General features: G+C 38.5%; 1 protein-coding gene and 1 long non-coding RNA gene across 6 annotated transcripts in view; both read right to left on the bottom strand.

Annotated features, from left to right (window-relative positions):
* Positions 1-26,836, bottom strand: part of LOC146400994 (uncharacterized) — a 172,889-nt gene that overhangs the window by 91,886 nt on the left and 54,167 nt on the right. The gene's annotated exons all lie outside the window — the stretch shown is intronic.
* ARSJ (arylsulfatase family member J) overlaps positions 841-26,836 on the bottom strand; it is a 79,336-nt gene continuing 53,340 nt past the window's right edge. For 2 of the 4 annotated variants that reach the window (XM_084973094.1, XM_084973095.1), the window contains 2 exons: positions 7,142-7,250; positions 841-3,528 (listed from right to left, as the gene is read on the bottom strand). In XM_084973094.1, coding sequence (XP_084829220.1) covers positions 2,130-3,528; positions 7,142-7,250 — 1,508 coding nt within the window. In that variant the 3' untranslated portion in view covers positions 841-2,129. The remainder of the gene's footprint in view (positions 3,529-7,141; positions 7,251-26,836) is intronic. The other 2 variants (XM_084973093.1, XM_021100702.2) reach the window with 1 other exon arrangement.

Below are 26,836 nucleotides of genomic sequence, written 5' to 3'. Positions count from 1 at the left end.
ATTTTTATTTTTTTTGTCTTTTTGCCATTTCTTGGGCCGCTCCCGCGCATATGGAGGTTCCCAGGCTAGGGGTCTAATTGGAGCTGGAGCCACCGGCCTACACCAGAGACACAGCAACGTGGGATCCGAGCCACGTCTGCGACCCACACCACAACTCACAGCAATGCTGGATCGTTAACCCACCGAGCAAGGCCAGGGATCAAACCCGCAACCTCATGGTTCCTAGTCGGATTCGTTAACCACTGAGCCACGACGGGAACTCCTAGAGGGCACTTTAAAGTAAACTCCAGGGCCCACAGGAATCACATCACCCTTTTTTCACTGAGGAACCATGATAAATCTTATTACAGATCACTCTCCTTTAATCTCCTAATGATGTCTGCATATGTGTGTTCCAACCTAGTTTTTTTTTTTTTTTTTTGGCTGAGCCTGCGTCATGTGGAAGTTCCTGGGCCAGGGACTGAACCGGAGCCAAGCTGCAACCTGAGCCACTGCAGTGACAATGCCTGGTCCTTAACCTGCTACACCACGAGGGAGCTCCCAAATTCGATTTTTAACTATTTCATGTAGGATCTATGTTTTCATTTCTGCATCTCTTACCATGTCCACTTTAAGAGTAGAGTTGTTATAAATCTTATTTGTTAACATGAGAACACTTTTCTCCATGCAACAGCCTAATAGTAACATCTCTTATTTGCAAAATCCGTATTATATTACTATAGTTGCAAAATCCGTATTATATTATATTATACCTTAATTTGCCAATTTGTAAAGGTTTTCATTTGTTAAAATATGAGTAATATAATTCTATATAGACATTAAATCAGAAAAGCCACACAATTTAGTAGTGCCATAAAATGTCATTTTAATAATTAAGATACATAAATAAAGTGTTTATGACAGAAACAATAAAGATGTCTTTCTTTCAATTCTGTACAAACACTGAATTTCCAAGAAATCTGTAAGGAATATATTCATCTTATTACATTCAAAACAATGGCTGAACAATGATATTTATCATTTTTCTTTTCATATCCTATGAAAAAACTCTTACAGTAATTTAAAGTATTACAGTGCTTGATAATCTTGGCAATTATGAAATAAAATTCTCCTAATAGCATGTAGAAAATAAAAATAAAATAATTAAAAGTCATTTGTATAGCTTTTTATGACAACAAAATAATTAATATTTTTTCTGTAAAAATAAATTATGTACTTTATGCTGAAATGTCACTCTAGTAAAGTGTTTAGAAAATAGTTACATTCATGTTTTGGCAGTGTGCTCAAACATTCTCATTAGCCACTTTCTCATGTAGGATAAAATGAGGTGCAAGCTGTTCACACGTGAGAAAAACAGCTTATTTTCACAGGATAGGAAATGATATGTGAAACAGAATTAAAAAACCCAGGTGTCCTATGACAGAGATATAAAAATTCATTAAGAAAATAATTTTCAAGGCTTTTGAGGTGATGCAAGCTTTGACTAGACTTCATTAAAGGTGGTTTTCTGTCTTTTTTTTTTTTTTAGGGCCACATCCACAGCATATGGAGGTTCCCAGGCTAGGGGTCCAATCAGAACTACAGCTGCTGGCCTGTACCACAGCCACAGCAACTAGAGATCCGAGCCACATCTGTGGCTGACATCACAGCTCACCACAACACCAGATCCTTAACCCACTGAGTAAGGCTGGGGATCGAACCTGCATCCTCATGGATGCTGGTCAGATTCGTTTCACTGAGCCATGACATGAACTCCTAAAGGTGGTTTTTAATCATGTTGCCCTGTAAGTCTTATCAGATTAGCATGTTAGAGTCCTTTGTTATAATTTAAAGCATGGTGTTTGGTCAATTGACTGAAGCACAACAGTTGAACTCATCACTGACCACCTTTCATAAAGGGGCAAGAGAAACCAGCATCTCCATTGCCCTCTAAGCGTTGCTCACGAGAGTAGCACTTTTGGCACTGATCAGAAGTCTTCTAAGTGGCCGAGGTCTGTAGAATGGCACAGTATGGACAGTGTGACGCTGATAGCAGTGATCCTACTGAGCCAAATTTGCTGGTTCACCTAGAAAACTGATGAAAGACTAAGAACTGACTTAAGTTTAACCAGACAGGAAAAAATTTATACTTATCCACGAGTAACACCAGAACGGCACTTTGGAAATGAACCCGCCTTCGGCCGTTTCTTCTTTGTCTTACTTTTCTTCTGCTTTTTCTCAGTCTTACTTTTGCGTGGCTTCTGTTTCTTGTTTTCCTCTTTATACCATGGGCCCCAGACTCCTCCGTTGAGCCGAGGGTTACTTCTGGGGTCCTTAGGGGGATATCTGACGGGCACCGCGGTTTTATTGAACTGGGAGAGTCTCCGGAGGAGCTGCTTCACGACTCCGGGATATCTGTTAGAAAGGTCCACTCTTTCGTAAGGGTCAGCTGTGATGTTGAACAGCCACACACTTTTGCCAGTTGACAAGGTAATCCTTTCGTTGTGCCACCGGTTCGGCCCCAGGTTGCTGAAAGACTGAGGGGGCACCCAGTCACTGTACCCGGGGTTCCCTGTGAGCAGTTTCCAGTGCTGCACTCTGATAGCTGACTGGATGGCAGTGTTCCAGATCCCATAGCCTGCTGCCCAGGAGCCATTCTTGGCCTTGGTATAAATGGGGTCAATGTTGTGCAAAATGTCCACTCGAGGAGAACGAAGGCCTTCACTTATGGTCTCCCAGACGTCATAGCCATCCAGTTGAATGTCCTCATCAATCTGTCCCTCAGCCAGTGAAATCAGAGTAGGGTACCAGTCAGTGATGTGCACGAGCTCCTTACACACCGTTCCCTTGTTTTTCAGAAGTGGGCTGTGCACAAAGCCAACAGCCCGGATCCCCCCTTCCCAGTAGGTTCCTTTGCTACCTCTGAGAGGCCAGTTACTTCCTCCTGCCGTGGGCTGGCCACCGTTATCGGAAGAGTATATGATAATGCTGTTGTTATAGAAACCATACATCTTTAGAGCTAGGGTCACATTGTTGATTGCTTCGTCTAAGCAGGAAAGCATGGCAGCGTACCTGCGCCTGTTTATGTTGATAATCGATCTGTAGTGTTCAAAATACCTGCCAGGGGCTTGCAGTGGAGAGTGCACAGCTTGATAGGCAATATATAAAAATATAGGCCTTTTGGGGTCATGGGAAGCTAAGATTTGCTGCACCCTCTGAGTATACATCTGTGTGGAGTATATGCCATTGTCGTAGTCCCAGGCAGCATTTTCATTTTCATACAAGTCATAGCCACACATCCCAGGACTGTCACATTTGTAGTGTGTATAATAATCGCCACTTCCCAAGAGGGAACCAAAAAAAGTATCAAATCCTCTCTTGGTAGGCATACATTCTTTTCTATAAAAACCCAAGTGCCATTTTCCAACCATATGTGTTGAATATCCAACCTCTTTCAGCTTCTGAGGTAGGGTTGCATTGTCCAGAGGTAAGCAGTTGGGCTGGGTAGGCCTTATGATAGAATGTTGAAGTCCGGTATGTATCTGATACCTTGACAAAAGAGTAAAAATGTGTCAGTGCAGGATAGAAGAGAGATTCTACCCCAAACAATGATTCTTAAGTGAAACAATGTTTCTATGAAGAGGAATTTTACCCCAGTAAAGTATAACCAATTCACTATTTCTACTGTTGACCCAAAAGCCCTACCCTAATTAGCCGCACATTTAACATCTGAAATGCATTTCACTTTAAATTTGCACTCTTGAAACTAAGATTTCACCACTTTTCTCAAAGTCTTTTAAAGTTGTTATAAGAGAATTAATTTAAATAAACTTTAATTTTTTAATTGGTTGTATTACATGGAAAACTAACATGATGAAAGAAAGGATATAAATTTCAGTGTTTATAACTGAGCAGGATCCTCCTGTTAGGCCTTCTAGAGTTAGGAATCCTCCTCCTGCTATGTCCTCTACCTGCCCGTTACATGTAGAAAAACCTTAGCCTTTCAAGTTCCAAAGAGTAAATTTAATTAGAAAAGTGAGAAAGGGCAGAAACAAAGAAAATAGCCAAGCAAGACCAAATAAAGATGTTGAATCCTGGTTACGTTACTCACCGTCAGCCAATCAAAAGAATGTCCATGAGCTGATACACACCCAACAATGCTCTCTCTCACCCTTTCTTTAAAAACTTTTCCCTGAGGAGTTTCTGCTGTGGCACAGTGGGTTAAGAACCTGACTGCAGCAGCAGTGCAGGTTTCATCCCTGGGTCAGCCCAGTGGGCTAAAGGATTAGGCATCAAACACAGCTGTGGCTTGGATTCAGTTCCTGGCCTGGAAGCTTCCATATACCACGGATACAGCCATAAAAACAAAACAAAATAAAAACCTTTTCCTGAGAGTTTGGAGTCTTTTGAGCATTAGCTGTCTGGACTCCTTGCTTGGGACCCTGCAATAAATGCTGCCCCTTCTTTCACCACAACCCAGTGACTACACACAGATGAGTGGACTCACATTTGGCTTGGTAACATGTGTTGTTGTTGCTATTGTTGTTTTTGGTCTAAGGACCACACATAGGCTCCTAAATTATTTCCTAAAACAATTTATTTCAACCTGATTTGGAACTACCAAAAATATATGCAAAAATTATAAAAAAAATCTCCTGTTTGATTGTCAAAACTTGTTAGATCTCTGTGATGAAAGACTATTTCTGACTCACAATATACTGTTGTTGAAAAGCCATCTTAGAGTAAATGTTACAGTGCGAAGGATTACATTTTCCCAAAAAACATCAAGAAATGAATCCTTTCATGTTTCCCCCAGTGTCTCCTTTTTAAGAAAATTACATTCACTTACAAAATAGTCTAAGAAAACACGGCAACTCCCTATACATTAAAATTCAGTGGATATTAATTTCTAGCATTGTTCTCTTCCCAAGAATATTCTGCCATGGGCTTTTTTTCCTAGAGAATGGTTATTACCACATAAGTGTATGAATTTTCGACTGGGTCAAGATGTGCCTATTAGTTTATGGTATTTAAATAGTGATTGATTCTACAGTTACTATGTAATTTCAAAGAGATTTTTAAAAAAGGAAATATAGAGATTCTGAGAAAGTGAAGTTTACAGACAGCATTAGCGTGAAAGTAAAAATATCCTTGGAATCAAATTACAAAGTAATATTGAATTCAAAAACAATTTTTTTTTCCCCAATAGACTGAACCTGAAAAGCCAATGTGTTACACATGCCTTGGGTGAATAGTTCAATTTATTTTTAGATGTTTAAATGACAGTATAATGCAACTGTGAGTTCTTTAAAAGTGTCAATGGCAATACCACGCTGATGGTTTTTGAAGCTATAGGGATGTCCAGTTACTAATACAATGTAGGGTTCATATGGGCCCTGTCTATTCTGCTGATCATTTTTAGCTGTCAAAATTCACAATTAACACAGCTATGATAATTTAAAATGTAATAAACTCCCAAAGAAATAAGCTTTTCATAAGCATTATTTAGCACTAAATTCATAGTGTTATTGTTCTTGACAATTTTTTATCCAGTTCAGGATCCAAAACATATTCACTTGTGAAGCCACTAATTTTTGTATAAGTACCTGATAAAATGATAACACCTATAAAATAAAAATTGAGGGTATTTAAAAAGTAGAAATCTGTATGGGAAGAACTTTGAGAAGGATTTGTGGGAATGGGTTATTAGCTAACTAGCTATCTTATGCAGAAAATGTACTCTGCCAGATACCTATTCAAGTCATTGAACTGCTCACCAACTGAAGTCTTTCTAATTAAACTGGGCGTTTTTTTGCACCTAGTACTAAAGGCAAAGGGAATTTAGGCTTTTTAAAAGTGTAAAATACAGTAGATGTTCACATAAAAAAAAGAGTAGGAAAGAAGACTGCTGCTTACAGAAGATGGTACAATGTTAGCAGATAAATAAGGGAGTTCAGAGCTATTAATCAACTGTGTGGTTTCTGTCTTCTCCAGAGAGTAGAATGGTTTTCATACTGGAAAATTTAGAATCAACAACATAAAGATTTGGCAACAGTTCCTAAAAGAAGAGAACTTTCAGGGCAGCTCTTGCTTAAATGAATTCAAGCCTCTGGGGCCAAAAGGGAGGGAGCAGGAAGTAGAATTGGAAGTAAGAGTTAAGGGTACAGGTTTTGGGGTAACATAGATCTGGGTTTGTATTTGCTCCAATGCTTATTACTTGGGTTACTTTGGGCAGTACTTGGCCCCTCTGATCCTCCGTTTCATCATCTGTAAAATACGGATAATAATACATATTGAGTTGCTGTAGCGTTGAAAGCAAGCACAAGGTCTGGTAAGGAGACTAGCTTCAGTAAATGATAGGTTTTACTGTTTTATCCTAGTGTTCTGAATGACAGGTTACTAATACGTTTCTTCAAAGTTTTATAATTTATAGGCCTTCTTTCACATGCATTCTATTTAGTCCTCATTACAACAGTGAGAAAGAGGATTTTTTATCTTCATTTTACAGATAGAAGAAAAAAAATACAGAGGTGTTCCTCCAAGTCTCCCAAACTGCCCTGCCAGGCTGTGAAATATGCTCCTGAACAACAAGGCCTAAGACTAGTCTCTAGTCTCTTTAACAGTTCATTTCAGTCCTTCATGAAAAATCAAGGAGCAGAAGAAAGATACTGTCTTGAGAAGTGAATCTGTTCTAACTTTCTAATTAAAGATAGGAAAGACTGGAGCTCCCACTGTGGTACAGTGAGTTAAGGATCTTGTGTTGTCTCTGTGGCAACACAGATTCAACCTCTGGCCCAAAGTAGTGGGTTAAGGATCTGGCATTGCTGCAGCTGTGGTGTAAGTCACAGGTGCAGCTTGGCTTCAGTCCCTGGCCCAGGAACTTCCATATGCTGTGGTGCAGCCAAAGAACAAACAAACAGAGATAAGAAGGATTTATAAACCAAATAGTGTGTGTTATGCTGATCCCAGAAACATTTGAAAAGTCCTGTCAAGTTAGCTTTGCTTGTTTGTTTGTTTAAAGGATCAGAATTAGAAAAATTACTTAAGAAAATGATAGGCATTTGAAAAGCCTGCCTATGATTATTTTCTTATAAAATGGAGAATCAACTGTACGACAACCCTGTATATTTGTGATAAGAATAACAGTCTTGTACTTTCATACCAGTCAATTGCATACAGAAAATTTTCATTTTTCATGATCTTCTCTGGCTTCCACAACTGTGTGGCGCAGGCAGGGGGGTTGGGGGTGGTGTTCCATTTATTAGTTCCATCTAACAACAGTAACAACAATAAAAGGACATAAATTCAGAGTGATTTAGTGGCTTACCAAGTTTTCTAGCTGTTAAGTCTTGAGTTCTACATAGGAATACAGATTTTTGGCTTTGGAGACTTTTTCATTGTACACTCATAGCTAGCTGGACAGCTGGATCCATGTAAAGTTTGGATTAATTTAGTTGCATTCATTCTCAATATATATTCATTTCATCAGTTAAGCAATATTACCGAGAGTATAATGTGTGCCAGGAATTAAGGTTTTGTTTTGTTTCTCCTCTTGCCCTCAGAGATGCTCTATTACTAAGTGGCTTGTAAGTAAAGACACTTCTAGCAATGGGGGTCACCTGAAGGTATGAATTCTCTGAACCTTGGGATCAGATGGAGACAGTGCTGTCAGTCATGGAGAACAATACTGGGTGCTAACAAATTTTTTTCTTTCAGGAAGAAGATCTAGGGAAGATCTTGGTAGAGTTTTTGGCTTGTCAATAACATTGACTTAGCAGCAGCAACTAGCTGGAAGGTCAATCAGATAATTCTTCAAAATAAACTACAAAATACTATATTAATTAATATTAACTGATTAGCTGGTTGAGAATCCCTGGTCTGGAAGATAGTTCCTGGAGCAGCACAATTGGGCCCTTTCTTTGCCTTCAACTCATAATTATTATCTATGACTTGAATAAAGGTATGTAAGACATGATTATTACCTAGGAGGAATAGTTAAAAATGGCATAATGAAGATTTAGAGTCATCTAGATGATCTAAAATGTTATTGAAACAAAGACAATGAGTACACAATGAAATTTAAGGAAGAAACTAAGAAATACATAGAAATTTAAGGAAAGGCTTAAAGATTGAAGGGACTATGTCAAAAAGATGTACAAACCTGAATTAGGGGGTTCTTAATGGGTCAAATCAGGGACAATGGAAGCATCAAAATAGATAGTGGTAGTAATAAATTATACCCACTGAACAAAATAGGAGACCTCCTGGGTCCAAACTAATGTAAGTAAATAATACAAGTTTGATATGCAATAGACTGATACAGTCTCAAAGTACCTCTAATACTTACTAATTTTATATATGGAAAAGAGTAACTGCACAATGGAAGTGCTTGAAAAAGACCATATTAATCAGGGATCAAAGATAACAACATCAGTAACTGGGACAAACCAACATCATGTGCCACCAGACAGGGTGCAATGAGAACACAGCATTGTTCCCACATGCATAATCTGAATCTAACCCTCAGTAAACATCAGGCAAAACCAAACTGAGAGACATTCTACAAAATAACCAGCCTAAAATCTTCAAAAGTATCAAGATTATATAAGTCAAAGAAGGTCTGAGGAACTCTTCCAGTTTGAAAAATACTAAGGAGACATGATAAGTAAATGCAATATGTGATTCTGAATTGGAACCGTTATAGCAATAAAATACATATTTAGAGAACTGGCAAAACTTAAATGGGGTTTGAAGATTAAATGGGAATAATAATGTTCTCTTTTTGTCTTTGATAGTTGCTTTACTGCTAATGTAATTAAGTATCTTTGTAGGATATAGACACTAAAGTATTGCAGATGATGGGCCATCAGCCTGGCAAATAATTTTCATACGGTTCAGAAAAAAAATGTCACCTGTGTTCTCCTTAGCTGTTTTTGATTTTTTTTTTGTAAGTACAAGATGGTTTCAAAGATAATCTAAATATGATAAATGAAATGCATTATATGACAGTTAAAAAATCAATTGTTTATATGTTAGTTATACAAGAATATGTATATGGATGTGGGAAGTTGGATCAGACTATCAACTTTTTTTTTTTTTTGTCTTTTTAGGGCCACACTTGCTGCATATGGAGGTTCCCAGTCTAAGGGTCCAATTGGAGCTGCTGCTGCCATCCTACGCCAGAGCCACAGCAATGCCAGATCCGAGCTGCATCTGCAACCTACACCACAACTCACAGCAATGCCAAATCGTTAACCCACTGAGCAAGGCCAGGGATGGAACCCACAACCTCATGGTTCCTAGTCGGATTCGTTTCCACTGTGCCACTATGGGAACTCCCAGACTACCAACTTAATAAACAAAAAGAAAAATGAGAGCTAAAATATATACACTGTCCTGTACTAATTTATAAACATTATAGAAATGTACACAAAACAGAAATTAAAAGATAAAAAAAAATATAAAGAGAATTTCTGGTATTTCTTCTTGCATTCTAATGAGTTATCCTGTGTTTCCCTAGGCTCTCAGGACTACAATTTGTAGATTGCTGGTATAGAAGGGAAACTGTAGGGAGATGAAAATCAAAACAGAAGGTTTTTTTTTTTTTTATGGCTATTAAGGTAGTTTGGGTCAAAGATGATGGTGGCTTGGACTACCATCCAGTGGCAGTAAAAAATGGAAGTAAGTGAATGGAGCAAATGTATTCTTTGGATTTAGAACTGATGGGACTAAATCAGTGAGGGAGGATAATGGGAGAGGAAAGGGGGGGAAAAAAACAAGAATGACTTCTAGATTTGTGGCTTTCATAATTTGCTGAACGGTAGATGGACCAACTGGTCTCTTTCATTCCTAAGTATATAACTGGAGCTAATGGGTAACATTACAAGGAGGCAGATTTCAATTTAATACAAAAAAAAAAGTTCTGAAAAAGAAAAGAAAAGAAGACCAATAAAATAGGAGGTGATTATCTACCAAAAATTCTGTAAAAGATATACCTGAATTGGAAAAGAAGCACTGAATGACCTCTAGGGTTCCTTCTATAAGAATTCAAGGGTCAAGGACTATAGCTTAGTGTTTCCATAAAGAACTCCACACAACTTCAGAGCAACATTACAAAACCAAGTTTATAATATTATGTACAGGTATTTGATAGAGAAGTTTCCTCAATGCATCAATATTTATTTAACTTCTTTCTCTGAAAAGTATAAAGTTAGTTTAAAAACAGGTTTCTCACACAATATGTAATATGTACTATAACATACTGTAATCACGTTGGCTAAAAAAACCCTGAAATTTAGTGAAATTTTTTGTCTCCATCTGGCTACCATGTATAGAAAATTCCATGTGAACAATAGTTAACCTAGAGTTAATGTCAAATCTGCTTAAATCAATAACCAACATTCTCACTTTCCTGTCAACTTAAAAAGAAAAAAAAGCTAGGTAGGCCTTTCAACTCAGCATCAGAACATATGAAGAGTTTTGTAATCTTTTAAAATATTAGTTTATATTACTGCTTGCTGGTAGTGGCAGTAGTTTATGAATTCTCCTTTTTCTAACAATGTCTAACACAAAATTATCTTAGCTCAATTATATATTTTAAGTATTCCTATATGTACAACTACTTACAAGGAGAAAAAAATGAATCCTAATAGTTTCATGCAGAATCTAAAGTACAGGATGCTAAGAGAGCGCAAAAGCAGCCAATAGTGCAGTAGGAATAATTGATATTTGGAAAGGAAGGAAACAGGTACAAGTGACTCCAGTTTACAAACCAACTGTCACACAGATATTTTTAAGTTAGAAATACACAAATTATTTTCCATATTCTGAAAGGTTTTCTCTTACTACTTTCTTCCAAAATACTCTTTTGTCTCAAAGGTTATCATTCTATTTATAGGCCTTAATGTCATCATTTAGTATTTATATCTTCTGGTGGGGGCAGAAGTGGGGGAGGGGAGTTATACCAAGTCTATGCCTAGTTTGTCATCTCATGAACAAATATTCACTCACTTAGGAGATGAAAACCAGGCATAGTTTAGAACTGATTACTTATTTAACACTCTCACCCACCATGAGACAGCACTGCCAGTTTTGGGGGTCAGAAAGTTAAATAACTTTCCTGCTCTCAAGGAACTCAGTGTATATGAGATGTAGATGACAATGACAGGATTATTATGGTAGGAGTAAATGCTACAACAAAAACAACCAGAGCATTCTCTGAGTGCTCACAGAAGGGTCAGGAAATGCTCTCAGAAAAGACTATGTTAGGTCTGAGTGCATTCACAGGAGTATCTGGGTAAATTTTGGAAAGGGGCAGAAATTTCAAACACAACAACACGGACAAAAAACAGTCACAGGGGAACATGAATCTGAGATGACTCTTGAGGGAGGAGAAGCCTTCAGGTGAAGGCTGAAAGGAAGGAAAAGAGAGCATTTTAGTAAGAGGAGCAGAATGTTCAAATACAGAAATAGAGAGTTTGTCCCCCTGTGGACCAACAGTACAGAATTAAGAACAGAGATTCTTAACAGGAGATGAGAATATATAGACAAGTAGGTGCCAAATTACAGAGCTGTAATACAGCCTACAGCTGTACTAAGGTTTCTGTACTTCATGTAGCACTCACAGGAATCCACAGAAATGCTTTTGAAAAGAGAACAACATGATAATAAGTTCTGCATTAGAAAAATCACTCTGGCTGTAGTGTGAATAATGCATTAGAATGGAACAGGGCACAGGCAAGAGCATTTGCCCTTATCTAAGAGAATTTATTTTATTTTTAATTTTTAAAAAAATTGAAGTATAGTTGATTTACAATGTTGTGCCAATTTCTTCTGTACTGCAAAGCGACCCATTCTCATACACACACACACACACACAAACACACACACACACACACATATTTTCCATCATGGTCTATCCCAGGAGGGCAGATATACTTCCCTTTGCTATAACAGTACTACTTTGTTGTTCATCCTTTCTAAATGTAATAGTTTGCATCGGCTAACCCCAAACTTTCAGTCCATCCCTCTCCTTCCCCTCTCCCACTTGGCAACCACAAGTCTATTCTCCTGTGAGTCTACCGTCAGTGAGTGTGCTTCTGTTTTGTAGACAGGTTCATTTGTGCCATATTTTAGACAAATGTTGACAGTCAAAAGTGAGATGGGTGACAGTAAGGATGAGAGAAGAGGATTAGATTATAAAGTGGAGCAACTGACAGGATTGCAGGACTATTCCTGAGGAGCATGGGACAGAAGAATGTTGAGAATGAGTCCAAAATGTCTGGTCTGGGTGACTGGCTGAAAGGTTCCTTGCACTAAGTTAAGAAATCCAGGAAGAGGAACAGGAATGAATGGGAAGATGATGAATCCTGCTCTGCATTAAGCTAGAGACACTTGTAAGAAATCCATCTGGAGGTGCACAGGATGAAATAACATAAAGGTTTGAGACTCATTAGCATATAGGTGGTCTATGAATTCACAGAGCACATGACACTACCTAAAGAGAGAATGGAGACTGAGGACCAAGGAAATACCATCACTTAGAAGAAAAGCAAGGCGCTCTAGTGAAATCAGTCTGAGATGAAACAGCCACTGGGTGAACTAGAGTAGCAAAGAGGAGTTATACAGAGTCGCATGCATCTGATACTGTAGAGGACCCAAAGAAGGTGAGAAGTGAACAGCATCAACTGGATTTCATAAGCGACCTGACAAAATATACTTTGGTAGAATGGTGTGGGAAGAAGCCCAGATTTTTGTGAGTTGAGACATGATTGGAAAGTGAAAATGTATAGATGGTGAACATAGATTACTTCAAGACTATAGATGGAAAAAGAAAAAAAAAAAAGAATATGGTGGGGTTCTAAGTGCTGATATAGAGAAGTGCTGATGATGTATTGCTGGGTGCAAGAAAGATCTGGCTATGGCAGAGTATCTTATTGTATTATTACCTTTCTATAATAAAAAAAGTGTAAGTTCCACGAGGGCAGGGACTATCCACTGCATCACCTAAAACAATACTTGTTTCATAACAGGAAATCAATAAGTACTTTTGAATGAATGAATGCAAGTATATGTGTATTTACTGAGAAAGAGAAAGACAAAAATGTAAAGATATTCACCAAATTGTTAGACATGATTATTTCCAAGGGGATGGCAATTGTGGGAGAAGAGGAAGCTTTAACTTTCTGTTACATAAATTTATATATGAATGAAATTTAGATGAATGGTTTCAAAATAACCAGCTTATTCTACTCAGACAAATTATCGATATAGGAAGAATTGTGCCAAAGTAATTTTCAATTTAAAATGAAAAACAAAATCTAAATGCCAATTGAATGGAAAAACTCATTCATCTCATCAAGGACTGTTCTTCCTAGTAAGGACATCTACTTTAGACCAGAAAAGAGGGGATGGAATGAGCTAAATGAATTCTAAAATTATCCCCCAGAAGCCTGAGAAAATGCCCCTTTCACTAAATAAGCAAAAGGACAACCTGTGACACAAATTAAAAAATTTTTGCCTTTGAATGGTCTTTGCTGGTCATCAGAGCCTGCTGTTCATCCTTGCAATTGCCTTGCTCATACACAGTATGTTAACATTTACAATATCAAAAGTTTTTGCTACATTGCTTACAGTTTTCCTGGTCTCATTAGAAATGTGGCTGCAAATCACATGGTATATGATTTCTTTCTGAAAACTTTCTTTTTAATCTCATCTATAATAGTGTATGAATTCTTGGTAGTTTCCATCAAAAAAATAAGTTAAGTCCCTAACTGGAGGGACTTCTCCCTGACCCCCTTTTTCAATGTTCTCTTTGGAATTATGCCTTTAGAAGACCCCATACTTTCTACACTCCATTATTTAAAAAAAAAAATAAAGCTTAATACATAAAGACTACCAAACATCTATCTAAATGAATGTTAGCTTATATAATTAATGGATTCCTTATGGGTAACATTTACTAGGGTAAAACTGAAGAAAGAACTCCAGAGGTGCATTTAAAATGATTTAACATAACAGAGACTTTTTCAAGGACACATCATTCCATAAAGCAAAATGTACTGCTTCTGTCAAAATAAACTTCTATTTTTCTGTTTTCACTACCACCACAGAGTATTATCAAATCAATTTTTTAAAACTTTATCTCTATTCTAAACCAAAAATGCACTTAGAGGTGTAGAACAGAGAGTAGCTTAAATATTAAACCACATTTCATGTTGCCAACTTTGCCCTGGTGACAGAATCTATTAAGGAAAATACCCTGGAAGAGGATCAAGATGGCGGAGGAGGAAGACCGGACTCACCTTCTCCCACAAACACCTCAAAAAAACACATCCACATGTAAAACAATTCATACATAATATCTACTGAATGCTGGCAGAAGAATTTAAGCCTTCAAAAAGGGCAAGAAACTCTTGACTTACTGGGTAGAACAAAAGAAAAAAAGAGATACAGAAAAGGAATCAGGACAATGGGACTAGCATTCCTGAGAGGGAGTTGCCCTAGAAAAAAGGAACTCACACCCTGGGAAGCCACCTAACTGACAGGGAGATCAGCCCAGAAAGAGGGACCTCAAAGTCACTGAGAAAAGAGCAGTAGCTGGACTGAGGAGGGCAAAATAGAGTGAGAGCCACACAGATCATCTGTACCACTGCCCCAGACACCATAGCCTGAGATGCTCGGGCAGGGGCTGGGTGCTGAGACTCAGGCTCCAGAGGTCAGTTCCCAGGAGAGGACTAGGGTTGGCTGCGTGGGGACAGCCTGAGGGGCTAAGGAGCAGTGTGCCATGGGAATGGGAGCAGTACGCCACAGCAGAGGGAACTGGGAGGAGGTCTGGGCCTGCAGGAGAAGTAAGGTGCCACTGCTGGAGAGGGCGAGAGGAGGAGTGGCGGACCACCATAGGAATCTCCCTGTGCACATGCGTGGGCTCTCAGAGCGGGGAAGCTCTGGTGCAGGCTATGAGTGGCAAGAAGCCACTTGCTCAGGCTATAGGAGACCAGATGCTTCTTTGCAGGCTATGGGTGGCTGGGCACCTCTTGTGTGGGTTAAGGGCAGAGGGGAGCTAAGTGTGACATGGTGCCTCTTGAGTGATCTACAGGTGGCAGGGATGGCCTGTGGTGGTCATCTTGGAAGCCAGAGGGAGGTGTGGCCTGCCACCACTGGGGGTCTGTCTGTGGGCTCCACATGTGGTCCCAGTCACCTCAGGGGTCAGCAAAAAAAAGAAGAAAAGAGGCCACTGCAACCAAGCACAACATGTTGTGCTTGCCCCCCTGGGAACACACCTGCACTGATGCTGCCACTTCCAAATGCTCTCTGGGCAGTGCCCACATGCTTGATCATTGCCCCCTCCCAGGACCCTGAAACTAGGAACCACTTGTGCAGCACCTCCTGCATGGGCTAAGCGGGACGGGATGCTTCTTGCATGGTCTGCAGGTGGCAGGGGCAAACCACTGCAGTCATCTCTGACTCCAGAGCAGGGCACAGCCTACTGCCACTTGGGGTCCATGAATAGTCACCACTTGTGGCCCCAATCACCTAAAGAGCACCACAGAGGAGGGCACTACAACCAAACACCACTTGTTGTTCCTCTCGAACCCCTGGGAGCACACTGGCTCTGCTGCTGCCACTGACGAAACCTCTCGGCAGCTCCCATAAGCTTGACCACTGTCACTTCCCAGGACCCTGCAACTATGACCAGCCTGTGCAGTACCTCTTGCATGCGTTAAGCAGGATGGGGTGCTTCTTGCATGGTCTACAGGTGCGGGGGCAAACCACTGCAGTTATCTCTGACTCCAGAGGAGGGCATGGCCCACCAACACTAGGGGTCTGAGAACAGACACCACTTGTGACCCCAATCACCTCAGAGGAGGGCACTGCGATCAAACACTACCTGTTGTTGCTCTCACGCCCCTGGGAACTCACACACCCTGCTGCTGCTACTGCCAAATGCTCTGGGGACTTCTGCCTGAGGCTCATTATCACTTCTTGGGGGCTGCAACTAGGAGTAGCCTGTGCCACCTTCCTGCAGGTCCTTGATGCTGTTAAGAGCCCAGCAACCAGGCACTGACTACCTTACCCATTGCCTCATTCTCCCTGGAAACACCCTCAGCCTGGGGATAACAGCCTGCTCACACTGAAGAAAGAGACAGCAAATATCCAGACTCCCACACCAAAAATAAATAGTAACCCCCCACAAAATCCAAAGGGGTGCTTTTGCATAGAAGTAGCCCCCCAAGACTACAGTTTGGCTTGCTTAAACTCACAGAAAAAGAAAAACATAAACAAGATGAAGACACTCAGGAACCATTCCCAGTTAAAAGAACAGGAAAATTCACCTGAAGCAGCAAAAAATAAAACAGACCTCTGCAGTCTGATAGACACTGAGTTCAAAAGGAGATAGTGAAAATACTGAAGGAATTAAGGCAGAATATCAAGGAATTAAGAGCAGATATGAACAGTAATGCAGATTCCTTTAGGAAGGAACTAGAAAATATAAGGAAGATGGAGATCCTGTTGTGGCTCAGTGGTTAATGAATCCAACTAGGAACCATGAGGTTGCGAGTTCGATCCCTGGACTCTCTCAGTGGGTTAAGGATCCAGCATTGCCGTGAGCTGTGGTGCAGGTCGCAGATGCAGCTCGGATCCTGTGTTGCTGTGACTCTGGTTTAGGCTGGCAGCTACAGCACTGATTGCATTCCTACCTGGGAACCTCCATATGCTGTGGGTGCAGCCCTTTCTTAGAAAAGACAAAAAAAAATACATATATATATATATAAGAAGGAACATAGAAAAATTAGAAAATTCATTTGCAGAGATGCAAACTGAGTTAAAGGCACTAAAGAGCATAATGAATAATGCAGAGGAACAAATTAGTGACTTGTAAGATAGAATAATAGAAATCACCCAATCAGGACAGCAGACAGAAAACCAAATAAAAAAGCATGAAAGCAATATAAGAAATCTATGGAATAATGTAAAGTCAGCCAATCTATGCACAATAGGAATTCCAGAAGAAGAAGAAAAAGAAAAGGGGATTGAAAATATATTTGGGAGTTCCAGTTGTGGTGCAGCAGAAACAAATCTGACTAGGAACTAAGAGGTTGCAGGTTCAATCCCTGGCCTTGCTCAGTGGGTTAAGGATCTGGCGTTGCCATGAGCTGTGGTGTAGGTTGTGGACACAGCTCGGATTTGGCATTGCTGTGGCTCTGGCATAGGCCGGCAGCTGTAGCTCTGATTAGACCCCTTGCCTGGGAACCTCCATATGCCATGGATGCAGCCCTGAAAAGACAAAAGAATATATATTTGAAGAAATTATGTCTGAAAACTTTCCAAATCTAAAGGAAACTAATATCAAGATACAGGAAGCACAGAAGGCCCCAAACAAGTGGAATCCAAATAGGACCATACCAAGACATATAATAAAAATGGCAAAAATTAAAGAGAGGATTCTAAAGGCAGCAAGATAAAAACATAGTGTTAATTATAAGGGAACCCCCATAAGGCTATCAGCTGATTTCTCTACAGAAATACTATAGGCCAGAAGAAGAGTGGCAAGATATATTCCAAGTTCTAAAAGGAAAAAAATTGCAGCCTAGAATACTCTATCCAGCAAGAATATCATTTAAAATAGAAGGGGAAATAAAGAATTTCCCCAACAAACAAAAGCTAAAAGAGTACAGCAATACTTAACTCATTCTAAAAGAAATACTGAAAGGGCTTCTCTAAATAAAAAATGAAGTGAGAAGAAATAAGATGGAGGAAAACACAACTGGAAAGCAGTCACTTAAATAAGCCAGCCTACAGATCTAAAAGTGGAAAGAAAAAAAAAAAAACTACTGTAAAAGTGATGATAAACACAAGGAACAGCCAAAGGACAAACATGAAGATGTTAAAAAAGGACTTCAAAATCATAGAATGTGGGGAAGGAAAGTAAGAAAATTGAGACTCTTTTTTTTTTTTTTTTTTAATAATGTGTTTGAGCCTATATGACTATCAGGTTAAAGCAAGGAGATATAGGAGGGGGTTAACATATTTAAAAAACAGGCCAACCACAAAACCAAACCAAACATTACACTCACATTACACTCACAAAAACTTAAAAGTACACAAGTATAAAATAAATCATCCAACCAAAAAAAGAAAGAAGAAACCTACAATCAACTGGAAACAAGGTTTAAAAGGGCAATAAATACATATTTATCAATAATTACCTTAAATGTCAATGGACTGAATGCTCCCATCAAAAGACACTGAGTGGCAGATTGGATAAAATGCAAAAAGCAAAAAGCTGTCCACAGGAGACTCACCTTAGGGCAAAGGACACACACAGATTGAAATTGAGGGGAGGGGAAAAGATATTTCATGCCAATGGACAAGACAGGAAAGCAAGAGTTGCAATACTCATATCAGACAAAATAGACTTTAAAATGAAGGCCAGAAAGAAAGACAAAGAAGGACGCTATTTGATGGTAAAAGGATCCGTTCAAGAAGAGGACATTACAATCATCAATATATATGCCCCAACATATAAGAGCACCCAGATACCTACTACAAATACTAACAGACATAAAAGGAGAAATCGATGGGAATACAATCATAGTAGAAGACTTTAATACCCCACTCACATCAATGGCCAGATCCTCTAGACAGAAAATCAATAAGGCACCAACTGACATGCATTAAATAATTTCTTTCCCAAAAGATAAATTCATGGACTTCTGTGACTTTGACCTTCTATTGGTGCCTTTTCTAAATCCTAACAGTGGCAACCACTGAGTCTGTCCTAAATATATACATATAAATATATATACATATATATACATATATATACACACACATATATAAATAGTTCTATATATATGTATATAGAACTATTTACAATAGCTTAGGATTTATCATTAAAATGGTAGTATTAATAAGCAATTAGTGCTGGCAGATAAGAATGTGGAATTGATATTTTATATTCTGAGGTGCTGAACTTATAAGTACTTAAATAAAATGAACTTAGCAAATATAAAGAGATCCCTTGTCCTAATCATTATTATAGTTCATTTTTATTCTACCCCATGTACAACAACATGGTTACAACTGCCTTAATTTTACATAGTAATTCTTTTTTCATTCAGCTTTCTCCTTTGTGTAGAAAAATAACCAGAGTATTTGTTAAATTATTCTCAAGAGGATTCTGTATGTTTGAAATATTTCATAGTGATAATAATTTTAAAAACTGGAAATAAAAAAGAAAAATAAATATGCCTGAAGATCCCTCCACAGGATTTATTTTTCATTTCTGGCTAGGATTATATGAAGTAAACATAGAAAACATATTATAAATTAAGAAATTTTATACAAATGCTAGTTATAACTATTTATTTCTGTATTGTCTTTCTTGTGTGCCCTTCCTGTTCATCATCTCTTCAACTCCACATCCTTCTCCTACTGCTCTGTTGTGTGCAAGTGATGAAACTAAAACCAGGGCAAAACATGACAACATTAGTTGGGACTAGTGAATTAGTGTCTTGCTCACTGTCTTTCTTCCTGGCAGTTAGACTGGAATTTCCAATTGTCAAACTTAAGTTTTCGTCGTGCAACCACTCCCCTGCCCGCCCCTCCCCCATTTTGCCTGATGAATGCATCAGTTCCTTTAAACATCTATGGAAGCCATGAGCTGTGGTGTAGGTTGCAGATGCGGCTGGGATCCTGCATTGCTGTGGCTGTGGCCTAGGCCAGCAGCTGTAGCTCCAATTTGATCCCTAGCCTGGGAACCTCCATATGCTGTGGGTAGGGCCCTAAAAAAACCAAAAAAATCTATGGAAGAATGCAAAGAAATAATTCACACCGACCTATAGGGAGACCCAGGTTACTTGCCAATTACTCAACTTTACTTTTACAAGATAAATGTTCTGAATGAAGACAGTTTGTAAAAAGAAAGATAGGTGTTAAATCTACAGGAATACTCATGGTATGCTGAGTTATAATGACTTGTAAATAAACACCAACTGCTCTTTTTGTTGCCTGATCATACTGTCCAGTATTAATATATGCATCCTGATATATTTTAGAAGTAGAGATAAACTTGTTCCCCAAGGTTTCTTTGGAGTACTTTAATATCAGTCTACCAGAGGAAAGATCTGATAGATAAATCTCAGCTGGGATATATTCCATCCAATTTTTTTTCTTCGTCTTTACTCATACTGTGACAGACAGGTTTCCAAAACACCACAGGGATATTGCATCTATGACTTAGGGAAAGCACACGCATTACTGATCTTAGGTTTCTCAGCTGACTGTATCCTGGAAAGCTCCCAGAAAGTAGCATTAAGATTTACAGTAAAAATCGTTCTTGAAGTTGTTGCTTTTCCTACTGTCCGTTACCTGCTTTCCTATACTATTAGGAAGAATCATGTGTCCTATTAAGCTATTCCTGTCAAATCCTCTAAAAATTTGTGTTATTACATCTGAAACTGTCATTCCCATATTCTTGAAATTCTGCAATCCTGAAAAGCTGTTAAGCATTGTTTTAGTTGTATTTCTCCTAGAATCCAAAACACAGATTCTCAAAATTATTTTAAAGGTATTTTATAGTAATATAAGGGAAAGTACATGCAAACATTATTGATTAGCTAACTATTATATTCAGAAGCTGTATTAATGTAGTTCTTAGATGTCATATTCAGAAAAATTATACCACAAATAAGTTAACAAAAACAGATCACTCATGACAATATAATTGGAGGCATACTAAAGGGATAATAAGTGATTTGGAAGACTTTGTGATCTTCCTTTGGAATTTACCAATATATTATCAGGGTGTTCAATATGTCATGTGCTTATCAATAACTTTGCAATTCTATTATTTGTCCTTGTCATTAGGTTTATTTTACTTTGAATTTACTATCCTGTAAAACAACAGAGTTGAGGACTAAAATGGCAAGTTCACTTCTGAGGATCTTTATGCATTAATTTCCTCATTTCCATTTTTATGCCTCAGTTTACTCAGTCACCCCAGTAACCTCGAAATGAGGTTAACAGTAGCACTTTGCTCATTTAGTTATTGTGAGCATTAAAGGAGCTTACACATGCAAAGTTCTTAAAAGAGCATCCAGCACATAGAAACATAATAGAAACAATTACAGAGTTGCCAGAGTTTTGGCAGACATAACACATTTCCCAACCTTTGGATGTGGTCTGGTTTCATCCAATAACAAGTAAGAATCTCTAACTACCACTCAACAAATTTTGGTGTTTTTATCAAGAAGAGTACCCACATGTATCTGAAAAGATGACTCAAACACATCTTCCTTTTCCAAAAACACACCTAAGCTAAATTTTATTATCACACTTCAAACAGAACAATGAAAATCCAATTATCTTCTATTAAACTGGCTATTAAAGAGAACGGAAAAATTGAAAATGCTACTCTTCTCACTTTTTAAAAAGAACATGTAGTCATAAAAATATCTTGCTTATGTTAACATGTAATTGGTTTGTTATTTTTAAATGAATTAATAAATACTTTTAGAAGTGCTCAGTTTTAATTTCTATTACAGTAAAAACCAATACTTTTAACTCATATAATCAAAAGCTTTTTGGAGTCCTTGGTGATTTTTGAGAGTACAAAAGAGTCCTGAGGTCAAAAAGTCTGAGAACCACTGATGTCTTTGTAGTCTCTAAATTATTCTAGGATTAAAAATTTCTGAAGAGATATATCAATCATTACCAAACTAAATAATATGGAAGTTATTTTGTAGTAAAAAGAACACGAGATTAGGAGTAAGAAGCCCAATATTCAATCTATTATTAACTCTCTAGCAAAATAAGAAAAATTGTTTTTTAAAGCCCACTGTTCAGTGCAACACTATTTACAGCAGCCAAGACATGGAAGCAACCTAAATGTTCATCAACAGAGGAATGGATAAAGATGTGGTACATATGTATATATTATATATATATAATGGAATATTACTCAGCCATAAAAAATGAAATAATGCCATTTGCAGCAACATGGATGGAACTAGAAATTATGACACTAAGTGAACTTACACAATGAAAGACAAACATCATATGATGTCACTTACATGTGGAGTTTTTATAAAGGATACAAATGAACTTATTTACAGAACAGAAACAGACTCACAGATTTTGAAATACTTAATGGTTAATGAAGAGGACAGGTGGGGAGGTGGGAGGGATGGACTGAGGGTTTGGGATTGGCATATGCAAACTGAGGTGCATAGAACGATTAGCCACCAGGGACCTGCTGTATAGCACATGGAGAACTCTATCCACTATTCTGTAATAATCTACGTGGGAAAAGAATCTGAGAGAATGGATATGTGTATATGTACGACTGGGTCACTTTGCTGTACAGCAGAAATTATCACAGCCTTGTAAATTGACTATACTTAAATAAAACTTTAAAAAAATAATGTAAAAATAGTATGCCAGTTCTGGCAGAATTCAGGTCACTAGCGAAAATTTTCTATATTGCTTCCTTCAACTTCTGGAATAGTCAACTTTGGTTTTAACAATGGGGAGTTCCCATTGTGGTGTAGTGGAAATGAATCTGATTAGTAACCATGAGGTTGTGGATTCGATCCCTGGCCTTGCTCAGTGGGTTAAGGATCCAGTGTGGCCATGAGCTGTAGTGTAGGCTGCAGACATGGCTCAGATTCCACATTGCTGTGGCTATGGTATAGGCTGGCAGCTACAGCTCCGATTCGACCCCTAGCCTGAGAACCTCCATATGCTGCAGGTACAGCCCTAAAAAGAAAAAAAAAAAGATGCAAACTATTGCCTTTGGAAGGGATAAGCAATGAGATCCTGCTGTACAGCACTGGGAACTGTATCTAGTCACTTATAATGGAGCATTATGAAAGATAATGTGAGAAAAAGGATGTATATATGTATGTATGACTGGATCTCTTTGCTATACTGTAGAAAACTGACAGAACACTGTAAACCAGCTATATAATGGAAAACATAAAAATCATTTTAAAAAATCAAAAAAAAAAAAAAAAGAAAAAAGAAAAAAAAGTATTTGGGTTGCACTGAAGCTGAGAGATGTATTTTCATAGATGAGAAGATGAGATTCAGCTAAGATCAAGGACTCAGCTGTAGGAAAATGTGATCATGAGACTGGGAACCCCTAGCAATTAACAGAAATGTTTGGGACACTACTGGGCTTCCCACAAGGTATGGGTGAAGGAGATGAAATCGATTTTAGGTAAATGAAATCTCAAAGGTAAAGCTGAGCGATAACAAATAGACATTACCTAAGGTAAATCAATTTTCCATGTATCCACATCTGCTTCTTCAAAATGGAACAATAAAATAATTACTTCAGAGGGTTATTAAAGACATCAAAATGAGTTAAGGTAAGTAAAATGTCTATGTAAACTATAAGGTGGTAAACAAATGGTTATTGTTGATCTTGTTAAAGTCACAAGTGGAAACCTGGATCTGTCATCAGAACACATAGCTTTCAGGTCATGCTCCATCATTTGGATCCATCACTTACTCCTCCTAAACCTGATTTTACCATCCCGTATGAGGAGCAGGGACATGTTTGATGCTTGTGGGCTTTGGGGTAGTTTGTGAGGTGGAGATTCAGAGAGATGGCAGAAACTGTTGTTGTGCAACATGACTCCACATTTTCAGAAAAGTAAGTAATGCCTTAGAAAAGACTGTGACTCTTATAGAGAAAAGAGAGGGCAGGACTCCATAGTTCAGTGTGACTAGAGGAGGAAGCTGGAGGATGTGCAGATGCAGGAATGTAGCCCAAGAAAGGCAAAGAAATTATAAGAATTGCCTTGGCCAGCCTGGGCTATGGAAGAGGGCGGTAGATCATGGTTAACTAAATCGGTGCTCAAACTGACATCTCACTTTCACTTAATATGGTCATGATTGTAATATATGCCTTTCTCAAGTTGTTGTAAAAGTTAATTAAGATAATATGTATAAAGCCCCTTTAATAAAGAACGAAGTACTATACAAGTTTAGTAATCAATACTAAGTAAGATAGGAGCAAAACAGAGACCTGTAGATCTCTCCTATAGCCACAATCTGGCTGTTGAAATAGTTTTGTATCTAAGAGGAATCATGCTTTGTAAAGTGAGTATTGTCATATTTTATTAAAGATTTCTAGTAGGAACAAGAAACATGGTATTCCATGGAAAGGAAAGGAAGTTCTTCCTTCCGTGAAATGAACACTTTGTTCTAAACTCCTTTGATTTGAATAAAAGAGAAAGTAACTTGATATTCCTTTGTATAAAGCTAACAGCTAGTTTCTGAAAGTTAGAAAAATTAATACTACCCTTCTGCCAAAGACCATAATTATTCTCTAGCTCTTCTAACAGAGTAGTATAGTGTGGATGGAAAGGCTTCCACAGAATGTTTATGTTTATGTGAATGTTCAAATTTCATAAAATAACTCTCCAGAAAAGTGTCCAGTAGCTCTTAGGTACAGGTGAGCAGATTTAAAGTACACATTCATAGGGAGTTCCCATTGTGGCTCAGTGGTTAATGAATCTGACTAGGAACCGCGAGGCTGAGGGTTCAATCCCTGGCCTTGCTCAGTGGGTTAAGGATCCCACATTGCCCTGAGCTATGGTGTAGGTCACAGACGCAGCTTGGATCTGGCGTGGCTGTGGCTCTGGCACAGGCTGGCGGCTACAGTTCTGGTTAGACCCCTAGCCTGGGACCCTCCATATGCCATGGGTGCAGCCCTAGAAAAGACCAAAAAAAAAAAAAAAAAGTACACATTCATAAAACAAGGTAACAAACATAAAAATTACCCAGGATCACTTCCCAAAATTTCTGAACACTACCGATTCACCTGCAGAAACAGGTTAGAATAACGACTGGAGATATACTTCAAGAAGTATACTAGTCAACATCAGGAAAACTCTTCTAAAAAACTGTGAAATTTCTTATATAAAATAAGGAATCTGGAATTAGAGAGTCTCCATGGCTTTTCTGTTCTAACATTCTATGAATAAGTAATTTTCACCAGCAATTAGAAGCTGAAAAAGGGACTGAATTCTCCTAAAATAAAAACTTTTAGGAGAGAAATCTTAAGAATCCAGAGGCCCATGTCTCTTCAGAGGCACAGACTTAGCATCAAAGTCCACATCAAATCTAAGTCCATGTGGGAACATGAGTATGATGACGGCCTGTTTTGAATGCCTACAGTGAGAAAGTCAATCTACATTTAATATACGTTATCACCTTTTAGAATAAGAATGAAGTTTTAATTTTTTTGAATAGCCATGAGGTCCAGGATAACATAAATGTCACATTCTCATTCTTCAATAATTTAATCTGGGTCACTGACAAGCTTTAGAAAGTATTTGCTAAAAAGCAATTGCACCAATAATAACATCCTGGAGCATTAAAGCAGGGGTTACTGAATGAAATGGAATGGCTGGATTCTGTGGACATTGTATAGAGTTGAATTTGATTCATCAAAGAGAGAGAACAGAATATTGCTTAAAACACTTGGAAATGGTTGTACAGATACACATTTTTAAATGATCATAACTGAAACCATTAGAAAACCAGAGTGGAGAAAGGAAAAATATAAGCTTTAAACTTTGAGTCATCTTTGTTTAAAGTAAAAAGAAACTATAGAAAACCATGGTATTTGATGACAAGGCTTGAGAGAAAAGAATCTTGTTGACACTAGTGCTTTGCAATTTCCATAAGTGGTGCTAAGTATTACTCATTCCAGTAACAGAAGGAAGAGAACAAAAAACTGGGCTGTTAAGGAGACTGGGGGGTTGGGAGGTGTGTGCAAAGGACTTAGGGATGATTCTTTTAGTTTATACACATTCTTTTTATCATCTCTAATGATAGTTCCTCTGTTTAATATTTACTGAGAGGCGGAAGGAGGTTCTCAGAGCTATTCACCTGCAACTACAAAATTTCTTTAATCTACCAGCAAAGTAACTTTTAACCAAAAAGCTAGGTTAACCACAATGCTGATTAAACAGACTTGCTCATCTAGGCTGTAAACAAAGCCACCAGCTAAGTGATTTTTAACCCATTATTCTAGGAGTAATTTCACCACACTTGTGTTAATTAAACTCACCACACACAGGCATAGTTTCTCTTCTTAGAAAGCAACAGTCACTATGAGTCCAACTTTCCAAATTGCAAACTGCTAAAATAAAGCCTACTTCCAGTAGTTTCTAACCCAAATGCAACATAAAATGTCATCTTCTACAACAGCCACACAGCCTGGTGGGCAGCAACCAGGAATGGGCTGCCTTAGCAAAAACTTGAGGTGGACAATGAGTCTAAACAAATAGGCAAATATCAATGAATTCTCAGGGAGATGGGATTAAGATGGAAGAATAGAAGGACTGGAGCACAACTTCTCTCCTAAAAACAACAAAATTTACAACCAAATGCTGAGCAATCTTCAACCAAATGGACCAGAAACTTTCAAAAAGATATACTACTCCAGAAGATAAAGTGGAGGCCACAACAAGAGGTAGGAGAGGCAATTACGTGATATAAGCAACCTCATACCTCCCTGGTGGGAAGCACTACAGACTGGAAAGTAACTGTATCACAGAGACTCACCTATAGGAGTGACAGCTCTGAGCCCCACATCAAATCCCCTCGCATGGGGATCTGGCAATGGGAGAAAGAGCCCCTGGAGCATCTGGCATTGAAGGCCAGTGGGGCTTGTGCACAGGAGCTCCACAGCACTGGGGGAAACGGAGACCCCATTCTTGGAAGGCACACACAGACTTGTGCACTGGGTCCCAGGGCAAAGCAGGGTCTTTGTGGGAATCTGGATCGGGCCTGGCTGTGGTTCTTGGAGGACTTCCTGGGAAAGCATGGGTGAATG

Source organism: Sus scrofa, chromosome 8 (genome assembly GCF_054392235.1).
Source record: "Sus scrofa isolate SSC_HxYL_T2T_F1_AM1 chromosome 8, Sscrofa_HxYL_maternal_Yorkshire_Landrace_v2.0, whole genome shotgun sequence".
Taxonomy (NCBI): domain Eukaryota; kingdom Metazoa; phylum Chordata; class Mammalia; order Artiodactyla; family Suidae; genus Sus; species Sus scrofa.
The sequence above is the reverse complement of the archived record's forward strand: the minus strand, read 5'-3'. Positions and strand labels throughout refer to the sequence as shown.